The 14,792-nt window shown below is 37.8% G+C and overlaps 1 protein-coding gene across 1 annotated transcript in view; it reads right to left on the reverse strand.

Moving 5' to 3' along the window:
- The window catches only part of GREB1L (GREB1 like retinoic acid receptor coactivator), a 156,855-nt gene that overhangs the window by 51,778 nt on the left and 90,285 nt on the right, over window positions 1-14,792 (reverse strand). Inside the window, exon 16 of the mRNA XM_055323629.1 lies at window positions 12,327-12,524. Within this exon, the coding sequence (XP_055179604.1) occupies window positions 12,327-12,524 (198 nt within the window). The remainder of the gene's footprint in view (window positions 1-12,326; window positions 12,525-14,792) is intronic.

The following is a 14,792-nucleotide window of genomic DNA, read 5'->3' on the forward strand; positions in this document are numbered from 1 at the left end:
TTGATACACAACTGCTTTAAATTTTGATCGTGTCCAGTTTATTTTTTTATTTTTGTGCTTTTTGGAATCATACCTAAGAAATCATTGCTTAATCCAGAGTCATGAAGATTTTTCACCTATGTTTTCTTCCATGAATTTTTAGTTTTAGCTCTTATGTTTAAGTCTTTAATTTATTTTGAGTCACTTTTTGTGTTGTGGGGGGTCCAAATTTATTCTTTTGTATATGGATATCCAGTTGCCCCATATCATTTGTTGAAAAGATTCTCTGCCCATTGAATGGTCTTGTCACCCTGGTCAAAGTTCAGTTGGCTACCAATAGGGGGGTTTATTTCTGGACTCTCCCAATTCTATCCCATTGATTTATATGTCTATCCTTATGTCAGTATTGCAGGGTCTTGATTACTGCAGCTTTGTATTGTATGGATTTTATGGTCAACTTGTTAATTTCTATAAAGAAGCCATCTGGACTTTTAATAGGGAATGCACTGAATCTGTAGCTCCATTTAAGAAATATTGCCATCTTAAAAGTGTTAATGCCTTCCAATTCATGAACATAGGATGTCTTTCCATTTATTTAGGTCCTCTTTAATTTCTTTCAACAATATTTTCTAAGTTTTATACATGTTTTGTCAAATATCTGCCAAAGAATTTCATTCTTTTTGATGCTATTATAAATTGTTTTCTTAATTTCATTTTTGTATTTTTGCACAGTTTTTGTGACTTTTCTGTAGATCTAAAATTATTTTGAAATAGAAAAATTTAAAAGAAACAAGACCTTATCAAATATTTGCAACTGAAACACATACATTATTGGTGGGAGTGTAAATAGAATCACTTTGGAAAGAAAATTAGCATTATTTGGTAAAATTTAAAATGTACTTAACCTATGCCACAACAATTCTACTTTTAGAGAAATTCTTATTTGTGGACCAGCACTGTTTGAAAAAGTAAAAAAACTAGAAACAATCTAAATGTCTATCAGTAGTAAATTGATTTTTAAATAAGATTTTATTTATTCATGAGAGACACAGAGAGAGAAGCAGAGACAGGCAGAGAGAGAAGCAGGCTCCTCGCAGGGAGCCTGATGTGGGACTTGATCCCGGACTCTGGGGTCACGCCCTGAGCCAAAGGCAGATGCTCAACCGCTGAGCCACCCAGGCATCCCTAAATTGATTTTTTAAATGTGTGATATATTCATGTAATATAACACTAAAAAGCAGTAAAATGAATTACAGTTACATACAACAACAGAATCCATCTCAGGGATGTAATGCTGAGTGTAAAAAGTAAATTACAGACACATGCACAGATTCTATTTATAAAAAAGTCTAAAGGATGTGAAATTTAATATATTGTTTAGGAGTTATATTGTTTATATATTAATATACTATAATTAATATAGCATATACTAATGTATAATGTTTAGGAGTTAGCAAAACTATAAATAAAACAAGGGAATAATAAACAGAAAGTTCAGAGTAATTATTACCTTTGAAAAAAGAGAAACATTAACATCAGGGAGGGAAAGAAGAGTTTGATGTTCCTTATTTTAATGGGTACATAAATGTTCATTATATTGTGATTTATAATATCTTTTATAAATTTTATGAATTTTATTTATTCAACATTTAAAATTTCTTAAAAGGGAAGAATTTTAGAAACTATTTGAAAACATTAATAACTATACTAAATTCTATCTGATGGAAATATCATCAATGAAAAGCAACTATTTCCCCTCATTTTTTATTTTTAATATTATAGAAAAGTTGAAAGACCAGTGCAATACACTTCAATTAGATTCACCAGGTGTTAATATTTTGCTGCATATGCTTTTTCTCTTTATTTACTTTTTATTATTATTGTCGCTGTTATTGCTGAATAATTTGGTGGTAACATATAATATTTACCCCTAAATACTTCAATATGTATTTCATAAAAGCAAAAGCAGTTTCCTACATAATTTTATTATCTCCTAGGAATTAAACTAACACTGATATAATATTATCTAATACCTAGCCCACATTTGAGTTTCACTAATTGCCCCAGGGCTATACTTTTTTCTTTTCCTTTTAAGATCTAGGATCTAATCAAGAATTAAGCAATATACTTGGTTGCTACATTTCTTTATTCTTCATAATTAAAAGAGCCCCCTTACCTTTTTTTTTTCTTTTTGGTCTTTTCATGGATACTTTTTTTTTTTTTTTTTTTTTTAATTTAGAGGTGCCTGGGTGGCTCAGTCAGTTAAGCATCTGCCTTTGGCTCAGGTAGTGATCCTAGGATCAAGCACCACCACCACCTCTCTGCTCAGCTGGGAGTCTGTTTTTCCCTTTCCCTTTGCCCCTACCCCTGTTTGTGCTTACTCTCTGACTCTCTTAAGTAAATAAAAACTTAAAAAATAAAAAAAATTAAAGATTTTATTTATTTGAGAGAAAGAGATAATGAGAGAGCATGAGCAGGGGTGAGGAAGAGGAAGAAGCAGATTCCTCCCCCCCTCGCCCCCCCAGCAGGAAGTCTGATGCAGGGCTTAATCCCAAAATCTTCCTGACCTGAGCTGAAGGCAAATGCTTAACTGATTTAGCCATCCACGTGCCCCAGTTTTTTTTTTTTTAAATGCAGGTTAATTGTTTTGTAGAATACCATATAATCTGAATTTGTCTGTGAGTGCCCTTGTGATTGGACTCAGATTAAACATTTTTGGCAATGACACCTCAGAGGTGACATTGTGTACTTCCCTTTGCTCATAATATCAATCTGACCTATAACTGGAGCAGGCAAAGTTTGATTACTTGGTTATGGTAGTGCCTACTGCCAAATCTCTCCATTGTAAAGATACATTTTTGTTTTTGTAATTTTTAATATGTGGGATGACATTTTGAGACTGTGGGAATATTTGTTCCCAAATGACATTTTATTGAATAATTTATTTATTTTTTTGAATAATTTATTTTTTAAAGATTTATTTGAGAGAGAGAGCATGCGCACACAAGTGGGGGGAGGGGCAGAGAAAGGAGAGAGAATCCTCACGCTGACTCTCCTCCCATGGAGTACAGAGCCCAAGATGAGGCTTGGTCTCAGGACCCTGAGATGACCCGAGCTGAAATCAAGAGTCGGATGCTCTTGATTTCAGTTGGTCAGAGCCATCCCGGCATCCCTACTTAATGATTTTATTTTATTTTTTAAAATTTTTATTTATTTATACATGAGACACACACACACACACACACACACACACACACACACACACACACACACACACAGAGGGGCAGAGACACAGGCAGAGGAAGAAGCAGGCTCCATGCAGGGAGCCAGACGTGGGACTCGATCCGGGGTCTCCAGGATCAGGCCCTGGGCTGAAGGCGGCGCTAAACCACTGAGCCACCCGGGCTGCCCTACTTAATGATTTTACTATCTGTTGATGATACTTGTCATAATCAGTAATTACATCAGTAATGCAAAATAGAGATTTTCTAGTTCTATATATTTTCCTACATTTATTAGCTGGTACTTTTTTGTAAAGAAGGACTTGACCCCAACCCTGGACATCTCCTGCCCCTTTGATTTTTTTTTATTATTATTACCTATGGACTCATGGATTAAAAAAAATTCAATAGGTTTCAATCCATTAACATCACTTCTTTCGATACTCAAAATTACCAAATTTGGCTAGTAAAAGGCCCTTGAAGCAGGCTGCTATGTCTTCTTGAAACGTTCCTATCAATCTTTGAGTACTTTCTCACTTTCTGATACAAGAAGATTCCAACTCAGAAGTTCCCACCTCAGAACTGAGATAGTAAAGAATAGTTTTTATAAGCCAAGATCTATCTAGAAGCTAAGTGTACATACTGATACTGAGATCACTATTTTTAAGACCATTCAGTGCACAGTTAGGAAACACTTTTAGTTTTTTTCAAATTATGAGTTCATACTTATATCCAATTTAAATCTAAAAGGAATATTACTTACTTTTCCCCATTCCATATTTGAGGCTCCCTTCTTTCATGTGAGAACCCTGGTGTTCAACAACATTAAAATATTTACTCATTTGCTCTACCCTGTGATATACACAAAATAGTTTTAAAATTATCAACACGACTCTCAACAATATTTGGATTAAAATTCAAAATTCACTTGCAATTTTTTTTTGCTCTTAGGATATATCACACAGAGAGTGTACAATAAGAAAATTGTGTTAAAAATACTTGAATTAATTCTTTTTGGTGTGTGGCTACAATATTAATTTGATATGCTATGCAGTTAGGTTCATTTATTTCTGTTTGCATTCAATATTAAGGTTTTCCCATTTTAATTTTTAAATTCATAATTCATTTATAAGGATTGAAAGTTAAAACTCTATAAAAGTTATATTTATCTTATCCATATCTATTCTACCTAATATAGACAAACATTTCATTAGCTTCTGGTTTAGGTTCATGTTTTGTTTTGTTTTTCAAAAACATGCACAGAGGTGTGGAATCTGAAAATGGTCAGAAGTGCTAAGAAAAGGCTGTTCGAGAAAGGTCACTTTCTGTCTTCTAGATAATTTCTTTATCACAGATTAAGATTAAATAAGATTAATTAATTAAATAAGATTAAATAAAAGTTTTTATTCTAATAAATCATGAACAACTGTGTCACATTTTTTCAACTCCACAATAAAATATGGACATCAGCAGGAGCCACCTGGGGCTCTGGTGGTAGCCCTGAGAGATTCAGGGTCATGGCTGCTTAAATAACAGACATTATTCTTAACATGAATGAGAATTCAGAAGGCATCAGTAACTCTTCTTATTTTACAACATTTTGCAACTCGCTGAGTTCTAGAACAGAGCCAGTGGTGGTTGGGAATCACTGAGTTCCCCAAAAGCAATTAATTTGAAGTTGGGGGGGGGCACCACAAGCGGTGCCTCAGTTGCAAACATCTTCCATGTAAATAATCAAGTTGAAACATCTCTAGAGAGGAGACTTCTTGGATGGTCAAGGACTTCAAGCAGCTTGATTGTCACCATTTGTCCCTTTTACTCTTTACTGAAGATTACAGGAGCCAAATGTGTTTTAAGGAAAGCCGGAGCACTAACCTGTATTTCCCTCTATGGGATTAAAGAGAAACAACATCATGTCTTCTGAGGCTATTACTCTAAAACCTTTAAAGGGGAAGCAGCAATTTTTCTACCACCTGAGTGTCTTGAAGGAGAATAAAACCAAGGACCTACACACCAAATCCATAATATCTTCTGAGCACCAGTGTCAAAGGCCTTTCCACAAAGATGAAAAGTCTAAATGAGTGACCAGCACCCATTGCTGGAAGTAGATAATCAGCCTGAATATCACATCAAACTGGTAATGATCAGGGAAATCTAAAATGTCCAGGTATCATTAAAGATGACCCGGTACCCAAATCAAGGCCTCACCACACTGCCTGTTTGTTTGGAGGGAACTGCATCTGCCTTGTACATTCTTATCCCTTGATGTTTTTCAACAAAGCATTTTATTCCTAAATTTTTTATTTTTAATTTTTATTTCTTGCTCTTCTCATCAAGAAGATATTCCAAAGAAAAATGCAACTACTCTTAGTTTTAGCTGTTCATCTTCTCTTTGGATGGAATTAATTTCTCCAAAGTTTTGGTATGCAAAAATAATTCTACTGTTTAAAAGAATGTAAAAAATCAAGAAAATATTAAATTATTAGAGCATCCTGAGTTTTTAAGTATTAAGATAACAATGGGCATTCCGTCACCCTGGCAATCTCTTTTCAGCAGATAAATAATCTTGAATTGGAATAGCTGATTAAAATCCCTGCTGATTGTTTTCAGTGCTCACTGCATTGGGTTCCTTTGTCTCTTGGTGGCCCAGCTGGCTCCCTTCTGTCCTCCTCCTGGAAAGAATTCTTTCCTCTGGGTTTGGTGCAAACTTGTTTGTGTGAGTCAATACTACTGTGCAGTTTGGCTGAAGGAAGAAAGCCAGCACTTGTCCTGCCCAAGAACAGCATTCTGAACATACAGATACAACCTCAGTGCCCTCTGTGCCTGACAGACACACTTAATAAACACATATTTAAGGCCTTTACTTTTAGCCTAAGCGGATTTCTGAAATATGGTTTTAATAACCAAATTGGTTTTTGCCAGAGGACTACTGAATATTGTTTCTACGGCTTCCTTTTAAAATGGTCTTTACCTTAAAATTCACTTCAACAAAATGTTACAAAAATTCAGTTCAATAAATATTTATTAAGTGTCCACTGTGCCATCCACAGAGATGTTCCCTGAATATTTTACTTTACTTGTGGAGAAAGAGCACAAATAAACACACAGCCACAAGACAGCAGTTGAATGCCACAGCTGGAGCACCACAAGGTGTACATGAGCATTGGGTGCATAAGCTGCAGAAGAAAAGCTGGGTAAGAATGTGTCTTGGAAGCCAAAGGAACTGAAGCATTTAAAGGAAGAAACAGAGGTCTCCTATGCTGTCAAGAGTTCAGATAAGGCCTGAAAAGGTATTGGTAATACTGCAGAGAGTCCTAAAAGGGTGGGAGGTGGGAAGTGGAGGCCAGTTTGTAGGGTGCTGAGAAGCGAGTGGGAGATGAGGAAACAAGGTAACAATAGACAACTCTCTCAGTAAATTTGGTAGTTAACCAGATGAGGGTGAGCTGAAGGGGTTAGGTAGGATTAACAGACACTGAGAGAGTGGAGGCAGGTTTAAATGGATGAAATGAGCCCCAGGAAAGAAAGAGGTTGAAGCTGGCAATAAGTGAAAAGATAATTGATAGTGTGAGGTCCATGAGAATGAGAAGGGATGGCATCTAGAGAAAGGTGGGAGAGTCAGGTTTACCTGAGCTCTTTCACTGAGCAGGAGGGAAGGGGAAAAGGTAGGTGTGTATGCAGTTAGGTTTCTAGATTTGGGAGCAGGAAGTTTTTATCTGAAGTTTTCTTCTTTTGGGGGTGGGCCAGGAGATAAGTACACAGCATGGTTATTTGCTAAGAGAGAAGGATGAAGACATAAATTTTGATGAACCAGAGTCTATAGTAGCCAGCCACTGTGGAGAATGGGAGAGAGATCCAACTAGACAGCCAAAAAAAGAGTTTATGATGCTATTAGTTGGAAGTGTTAACTTTCTTTCTCCTATAGTGTCCAACATTGTGAATATGTAGGGAGAAAGCCTGTGGTCTGGCATTGGGGATACTGGAATGGATGATTGTGGGATCCAGCAGGGTCTGGAATATGACTAAGGAGCAGGCAATTGCAGAGGAGTATGGATGAGGAATCGAAGTCCCAAGAAGCTAGGATATTGGATGGATAGGCAGTACCTCCAGATGATGGCAGGTTGGAAGGCTGAGGCTGGGAGCCAAATGCCAACAACCACAAACAAAGGTTGGGCACTGGGCAGCTAACTACATGGTTGGAAAATAATTTTAAGAATGGTAACTTTAAAAAAATGGTAACTTTAGGTACTTGTCTTTGTACAAATAAATCTCTAGTGTTTCCCCATTCCACCTCAGAATAGAGTAGCTTCCTCGTACTTTCTTCTCTGGGATCCTATTCCCTGCTGGCTGTCACTGCCCAATAGTTTTTTCTATTAAAATTTTAGGTGACTGACAAGGTAGCATGAGGTTGATGAGACCAAGAAAATCTATTTTAGAAAGGTAAAATGCTTTCCACTATCTCTTCACTTCCCCTTCTAATCTCTTTGACTTCCTTTTTTAAAGATTTATTTATTTATTCATGACACACACACACACACACACACAGAGGCAGAGACATAGGCAGAGGGAGAAGCAGACTCCTCGCAGGGAGCCCGACATGGGACTGGATCCTGGATCCTGGTATAATGACCTGAGCCGAAGGCAGGTGCCCAACCGCTGAGCCACCTAGGGAATCCCTCTCTTTGACTTCCTTAAAACCTCTTTACCTCCGTATGGATAGAATAAGCTACCTACATATCAGTAGAAAAAACATTTATCTGTTTCTTATATAAGCAGGCATGTGTTAAGGTACCAAATTTGTGTCAGTTCAGCAGAATAAAAATTCCTGCTACCATTCACTGGGGACCCCCTCAGACACCATTTTAAAAGTAGGGAGGAAGAAAATATGGACAGTCACTAATACTTCCTATTGTCACCCCAACCACCTTGAACTGAAAGTGGCTTGCATTTGATCACACTGATACCCTAGTGTTCTAATTTACAGAATGTGGGGTCTCCTTAGAATTAAAAGAATTATGCTACCACATCAAAGTTTTTAAAAATGACATTAAAACAGAAATATTTCCTATAGTCTAAAGATTCCTTATGCTGATCAATGCTCCATTGATCATTCCAGCAGTTACAAATCCATTTTGGGCAAATTTGAAAATGTTTAATCCCTTTGGTTTCTTTTTCACCTTCCAATTTTTTCCATAATGTATTCTTTTCTTTTCTTCCTCTCTACCTCCCTTCCTTAATTAGAATGGGAGTTGAGGTATCACATGCTTTGCCTTAGAGCTGAGTCTGCACAATGTGATGGTTTCTATTTTCACCTTTTCTTTCAGTCACACAAGGGCTGCCAAGGATGTGGCCTTTCTGTATGCCCTTGCTGCTTCTCCCTGCCAGGTGCTTTTCCTGGCCAATTAGCTGCTGAAATGCTTCCTTTAGGGAAAGGCAAATAGAACCAGAAAGCAGAACACTTGGACACTGCTTTTCCTTCTGTCCACCCCTCCCCTTCTTCCTTCCAGCCCTTCATTTAAACATTAGTTGAGGGTCTACTTGTACTCAGCTGAAGAGAAGCGCAAATGAGACATAAGGCATGCAGAAACGAAAAGCCAGTGCTTGACCCCAAGGCACTGCCCTCTATGACCTTAGGCAAATGAAGCTCTCCTATAGAGTCACATGGTGAAATAGAAGGAAACGGAATGAGATGATTTCTTGAGAACCTTTTCTCCTTTCATAGCTCTGATGTCGAGTGTGTTAGTGGATAATCTCCTGCTTACTACTATGCTATGGACAATTTCTCTTTACACCTTAAATGTGCTTGCTCTTCAACTATCAATTATTATGTGTTCCAAGAATATGAAGCAAGTAAATTTGGGTGCCATTATGATATGGCATACTACATATACATTAAGAATGATGCTTATAGGGATCCCTGGGTGGCGCAGCGGTTTAGCGCCTGCCTTTGGCCCAGGGCGCGATCCTGGAGACCTGGGATTGGGTCCCACGTTGGGCTCCCGGTGCATGGAGCCTGCTTCTCCCTCTGCCTGTGTCTCTGCCTCTCTCTCTCTCTCTCTCTCTCTCTCTCTCATTCTCTCTCTTTGTGACTATCATAAAAAAAAGAATGATGCTTATAAAAAATTTTAATGATATAGAAAAAATGTACATATTGTAATGTCAGGTGAAAAAACAGACACAGGCAGAGAAGAAAGCCTGAAACTCTAGGTATTAAGTCATTTGTTAACATGCAGATTTACCATTTAGTTACCCTTGAATAGTGGGATTATACATGTTGAAATTTTTCTACTTTGGTTCTTCTATTTTTCAAAGTAAAGAATGCAACTACTTTTTTTAAATAATAAAATGAACAAAGTTATTTTGCAACATGTAGAAGTGATTGCTTTTGCAGCATAAAATTCAGTATGTATGCCAAAACAAGATATGAATACTTTTTAAGATATGCTTTGCTTTGAATTTCCTAAATTTGTCCTTAACATTGATTTTTCTGGACTCTAAGCTTAGTAATTGGTCAAATTCTGGTACATTTCTGAGGACTTATAATCTTACAGTTCTCACGTTAGAAAAAAGGGCAATGAGAAGGAAAAAGGAAGGATGTATACAATTTCTTCAACTATCAAAAATGCAAGGTTTTATTTAGGGTCTTGCATTTGTTAAGAAAGGTGAAAGTACAGGTCACCAAGAGGTTATTTCAGGAAAAGGCTCTGAAGAAAGCACAACTGCTGACCATGGATGATTTCACCACTTGAAACAGGTGCTATGATGTGTCTGCTCAAGCATGATTTCAGATATCAGATCACAAACTCAGGAAGGCCACAGAGGCCAGTTGGTGGAAATAAAACACCTATAAAAGAAGGCACTCCCTCCATGGTAAGGAAGTAAAAAAATCCATTAAAAAAATCTGGTGAGTGTTGGTACAATTACAGCTTATCCATTTCCCACAATGGAGGCAGAGAGAAATGCAGAAATGGCCAGTAGCGTAGAGAGCCTAGAACTCACTCTGGTGAATTGTATGAGAAAGTATCTGATCTTCTCTGGCTAATCATCTATCAGTCAATATTTGTAATAGGTCCTTTTGTAACTTGTCATTCAGAATTTTAGAGGCTATAAAAAATACTGCACTGTTAACCAGGCACTTGGGCCTCCAGAAGGTATGAAAAGACTTTACATGTGTGCCAGTTACATATAAAGAGGGAAAAAACCTATTGTCTGTCAGCTCATTTGGCCCATGGAACAAATAATGGGAGATTTCTTATAGAGTATGCTACTCAAAAGTGTGGCCCTCCCACCAACAGCATTGGCATCCCCTGGGAGGTTGTTAGAAATGAAGAGTCTGAAATAAGTCAGAGAGAGAAAGACAAATAACATAAGATCTCACTTATATGTGGTACCTAAAAAAACAAAACAAACAACAACATAAAAGAAGCTCATAGATATAGAAAGGAGACTGATGGTTGCTGGATGGGGTAGTGGGGAATGGGTCAAAAGGTGGTCAAAAGGTAAAACCTCTAGCTGTAAAATACATAAGTCCCAGGGATATAATGTAGAGCATGGTAGCTATAGTTAATAATAGTGTATTGCATATCTGAAATTTGCTAAGAAAGTAAATCTTAGGAGTCCTCATCACAAGAAAAAAAAAAAAGAAAAATGTTTGCAACTATGTATGGTAACATGCTAACTAGACTTATTGTGGTGATCATTTCACAATATATACAATGATCAAATCATTATGTTATATCCCTGAAACTAATACAAAATTATGTGTCCATTATACCTCAATTAAAAAAAAAATGAGCCCACACAGGCCCGCTAAGAGGAATCTGCATTTTAACGAGATCCCCATGTGATCTATATTCGTACTAAAGTTTAAGAAGCACTGTATCATAGGTATGAAACGTATAAACTACATTTTTTTTCAAATAAACTACATTGTAAGCACTCTTGAATTTTTCTTCTTACTTGTTTTCAAATATATTGAAAATACAATATTTTACTGTGGCAAAAAGACTCATCCTCCAGCTAAAATCTCTGTGTGTGCATGAATGTTTCTTTCAGCTAAGGTACTCAGAAGCAACTCGATATTTGTAATTTCCTTTTCAAACCTAGCTTACAAAGGCAAGTATTCTCAGCTGTCCCAGTCTTCTGAATTATTTATTGCATCTTCTAATTCTAGGTAAATTTTATGTCTGAAAAGGATATTATTTACCACAGACTTCTAGAATTTTTGCTCCCCACCCTTTTCCATTTTATGGAAAAAATATTTTTTCTTCCATACTCATTCTCTGAGAGTCATTAGCAGAAATTCTAACTTTGTATTTTTTTAAAAACTAGGCTCTGTGCCTAGTGTGGAGCCCAGTGCAGGGTTTGAACTCACTTAACATTGAGATCAAGACCTGAGCTGAAATCAAAAGTTGGACATTCAACCAACTGAGCCACCCAGGTGTCCCTAACTGTATTTTTCTTTTTTTTTTAAGATTTTATTTATTCATGAGAGACACAGGAAGAGAGGAAGAGACACAGGCAGAAGGAGGAGAAGTAGGCTCCATTCAAGGAGCCTGATGTGGGACTCGACCCCAGGAATTCAGATCACACCCTGAGCCAAAGGCAGATGCTCAACCACTGAGCCCCCTAGGAGTCTCCTAATTTTTTTTTCTAAGTAGGTGTTATCATTGTTCCTATGGGGAATGGTGATCTGGTTTCTATCTATCTAAATGTGCTGGTAGTGTGCTAAATATCTAAGAAGCCACCTATGAGAATGTGACCTATCTGACCATAGAAGGAGCTCAAGTGGCATAGCTCAAGTGGCATGTAGGGCTATCCCTGCCTTGAGAACATTTCTCCTCATAAAAGAATGACCAGTTTCTAGTCTACCAATTACATCACAGATTTAATAGTATCAGGCAAACATGTGCATCAATTTACCCATCTCCTAGGAGGGAAAAGGGTCAGAGTCCTTTGAAGGAAAAGTTACAGATAAATTTGAAATAATGTTTAAAGTGGTCTTATGATTTTGTAATACTGTAAAAAAGGATGCAATCATCCTGTAAACATTTAGATTAAGCAAAAGTAAGAGACAGTAGGAATCTAAGGCTGGTCTCTGTAGGTTCTTCTTTGAAAGTTCAATCTCACCTGATTGTCGAATCCGTTGAAGTGTTTGCTGGACCAGAACCTCTGATCTTGGGACAATGATGATGAAGTCCACTTTGCTGAAGTGGCCGAGGTCCAGGCTCTGACTGCCGCTATCTGCTATAGCACACACCTGGGATAAGAGTTTTCTGGCAACCGTTAGCTGTGGTTGATAAATTTGGAAGGTTTCATTATCTAAATCTAAAATAAAAAAGTCATGAGAACAAGATTAATTCAATTCTGTTGATGGCCACTGTGTATTCATAAGGGGGACACACAACATACATACACAGTAATGCTCTATACCAAGTGTTCTATTTTCACTGTCTATTGAGTTTTAATAGGTTTCTTATTTTCTCTGAAAACTTGGCTGAAAGGATGTGTTCAAGAGTGGATGTGGTAACTTTACAAACGTATCCTTTTAAAATTGACTGATTGGCTCACAAATCACTACTCAATATCCCTCCCCCACCCAGAAATGTAGAGACAAACTACACTCTCACAGTGAGAGCTAGGACTCATCTCCGGACAGAGGAAGCAAGGGTTTCCAGCTTTCTTTAGGAGTATCAGCACAGGTCAGGTGCCCAAGCCCAGACAGAGTTCAGGGAAAGAGGTGATGCGGTAACCATATTAATGTGGAGTTCCTTTGAACTTATCTGGACAGCGCCACAGTAAACATTTCCTCTTCAACAAGTCAGTTGCAACATGATTGGAATTCTTCTCCCCAGGAACTGTATAACACAGGTCACAGAGACACTACCTTCACCTTTTTTCCCACTCAACTTGCCAGTGCTTATGACCTGGCAGTTATAGGTGGTTGTGGCCAACTCAATGCTGACGCCTGTACTATCTGAAGAGACCTGACTCATGACATGGCCAGCTGGCTACTCAAGAGGTGATGTATTAGAAGAACATTGCCCAGACAGTCTAAGCATGCCAGTAGCTTTTTATGACAAGTTTTAACGAAGCAATCAATCTCATACCTGTGGGCACGCAAACACACACACGCACACATACACACATACACACACTTAACAAGACAAGCATAGATGAATACTTGAGCAGGTAACATTTAAGATTTCTTTACAAAGCAGCTTTTTATCAGGAATACATGTGAAAGTCTGGCTGGAGCACACAAAGCCCCAATTAACCTGCACTAATTAATGTTTTCTGAAGCCAAATGCATGGGGCGCTTGGGTGGCTCAGTTGGCTAAGTGTCTGCCTTCGGCTCAGGTCATGATCCCAGGGTTTTGGGATTGAGCCCCACCTCAGGCTCCCTGCTAGCAGGGATCCTGCTTCTCCCTCTCCCTTTTCCTCTGTCTGCTGCTCCTCCTGTTTGTGCGCACGCTCTTTCTATCTGTCAAATAAATAAATAAATAAAATCTTTAAAAAAATAAAATTGCAATGTGGCCAAGGTAAAGATGGTAGTCATAATACCCTAACCACATGGAAACTTGACAATGACTGGAGATTTAAAGGTGGCTAAGAGAACCCAGTAGAAAAGGCCAAAGCTGCAACTTTTAATAGCAGAATGGTTCTTGGCCCACAAAAATTACCACTCAAAATAAATCTTTGGGTAGGCTATTATTTCTTTCCTGTCATAGGTTGGATAGGTGGGGACTAACTTAGGTGATAACATAACTTTGTAGAATTTAACTTAGCAGATTTTAAAGTTTGAGGAAACCTAATAAATATCTTTAAGCAATGTTTCTTAAACAAGGAAGCAAGGATATGTAGAAATCTGTAAGTACTCTGAGAATTTTTAAATTCTAACTTTGTTAATAATTCAAAAATAATATGAATACATTTTAGATCATCTGGATGATTGCTTTATCCTCAAATAATGTGCAGCAGTAAAAACATTTTATTGTGGGGGCACCTGGGTGGCTCAGTCAGTTAAATTCTGACTCTTGACCTCAGTTCAGGTCTTGATCTCAGGGTTATGAGTTCGAGCCCTGCAATGTGGTCCACACTGGGCTTAGGGCCTACTTAAAAAAAAATATTGCGTGCATTTGAATTTGTTTTTGTGACTGAGCTGATGCCAAGCCATGCTACTTTTATTGCTGAGTCAGTCCTAATATATAAATGACACATTCCTATCAAGTGAAGGCCAGAAGGCTGTCAGCAGCAACTCTATGGATCTGTCCTACCCTCTGTCCTATTCTTTTTTTGATCATCTCCTATGTTGTCCTTATCAACAGGGAATTGGGGAAGGAATCTGAACATAAAAGAACCCAATCTAATGATGAAACTCCTAGCCCCTGTTCCCACTATCCCCCGCTTTAAAAAAAAAGATTTATTTATTTATTCATTTATTTTAGAGAGAGTATGCAGGGGGGTGGAGAGGGGCAGAGAGAGAGGGAGAGAGAGAATCTCCAGCACACTCCCTGCTGAGCGTGGAGCCTGATACAGGGTTCGATGACCTGAGCTGAAATCAGAGGTTGGATGCTTAACTGATGGAGCCACCCA

The sequence above is a fragment of the Nyctereutes procyonoides genome, unplaced genomic scaffold (genome assembly GCF_905146905.1).
Source record: "Nyctereutes procyonoides isolate TBG_1078 unplaced genomic scaffold, NYPRO_anot_genome, whole genome shotgun sequence".
Lineage (NCBI taxonomy): Eukaryota > Metazoa > Chordata > Mammalia > Carnivora > Canidae > Nyctereutes > Nyctereutes procyonoides.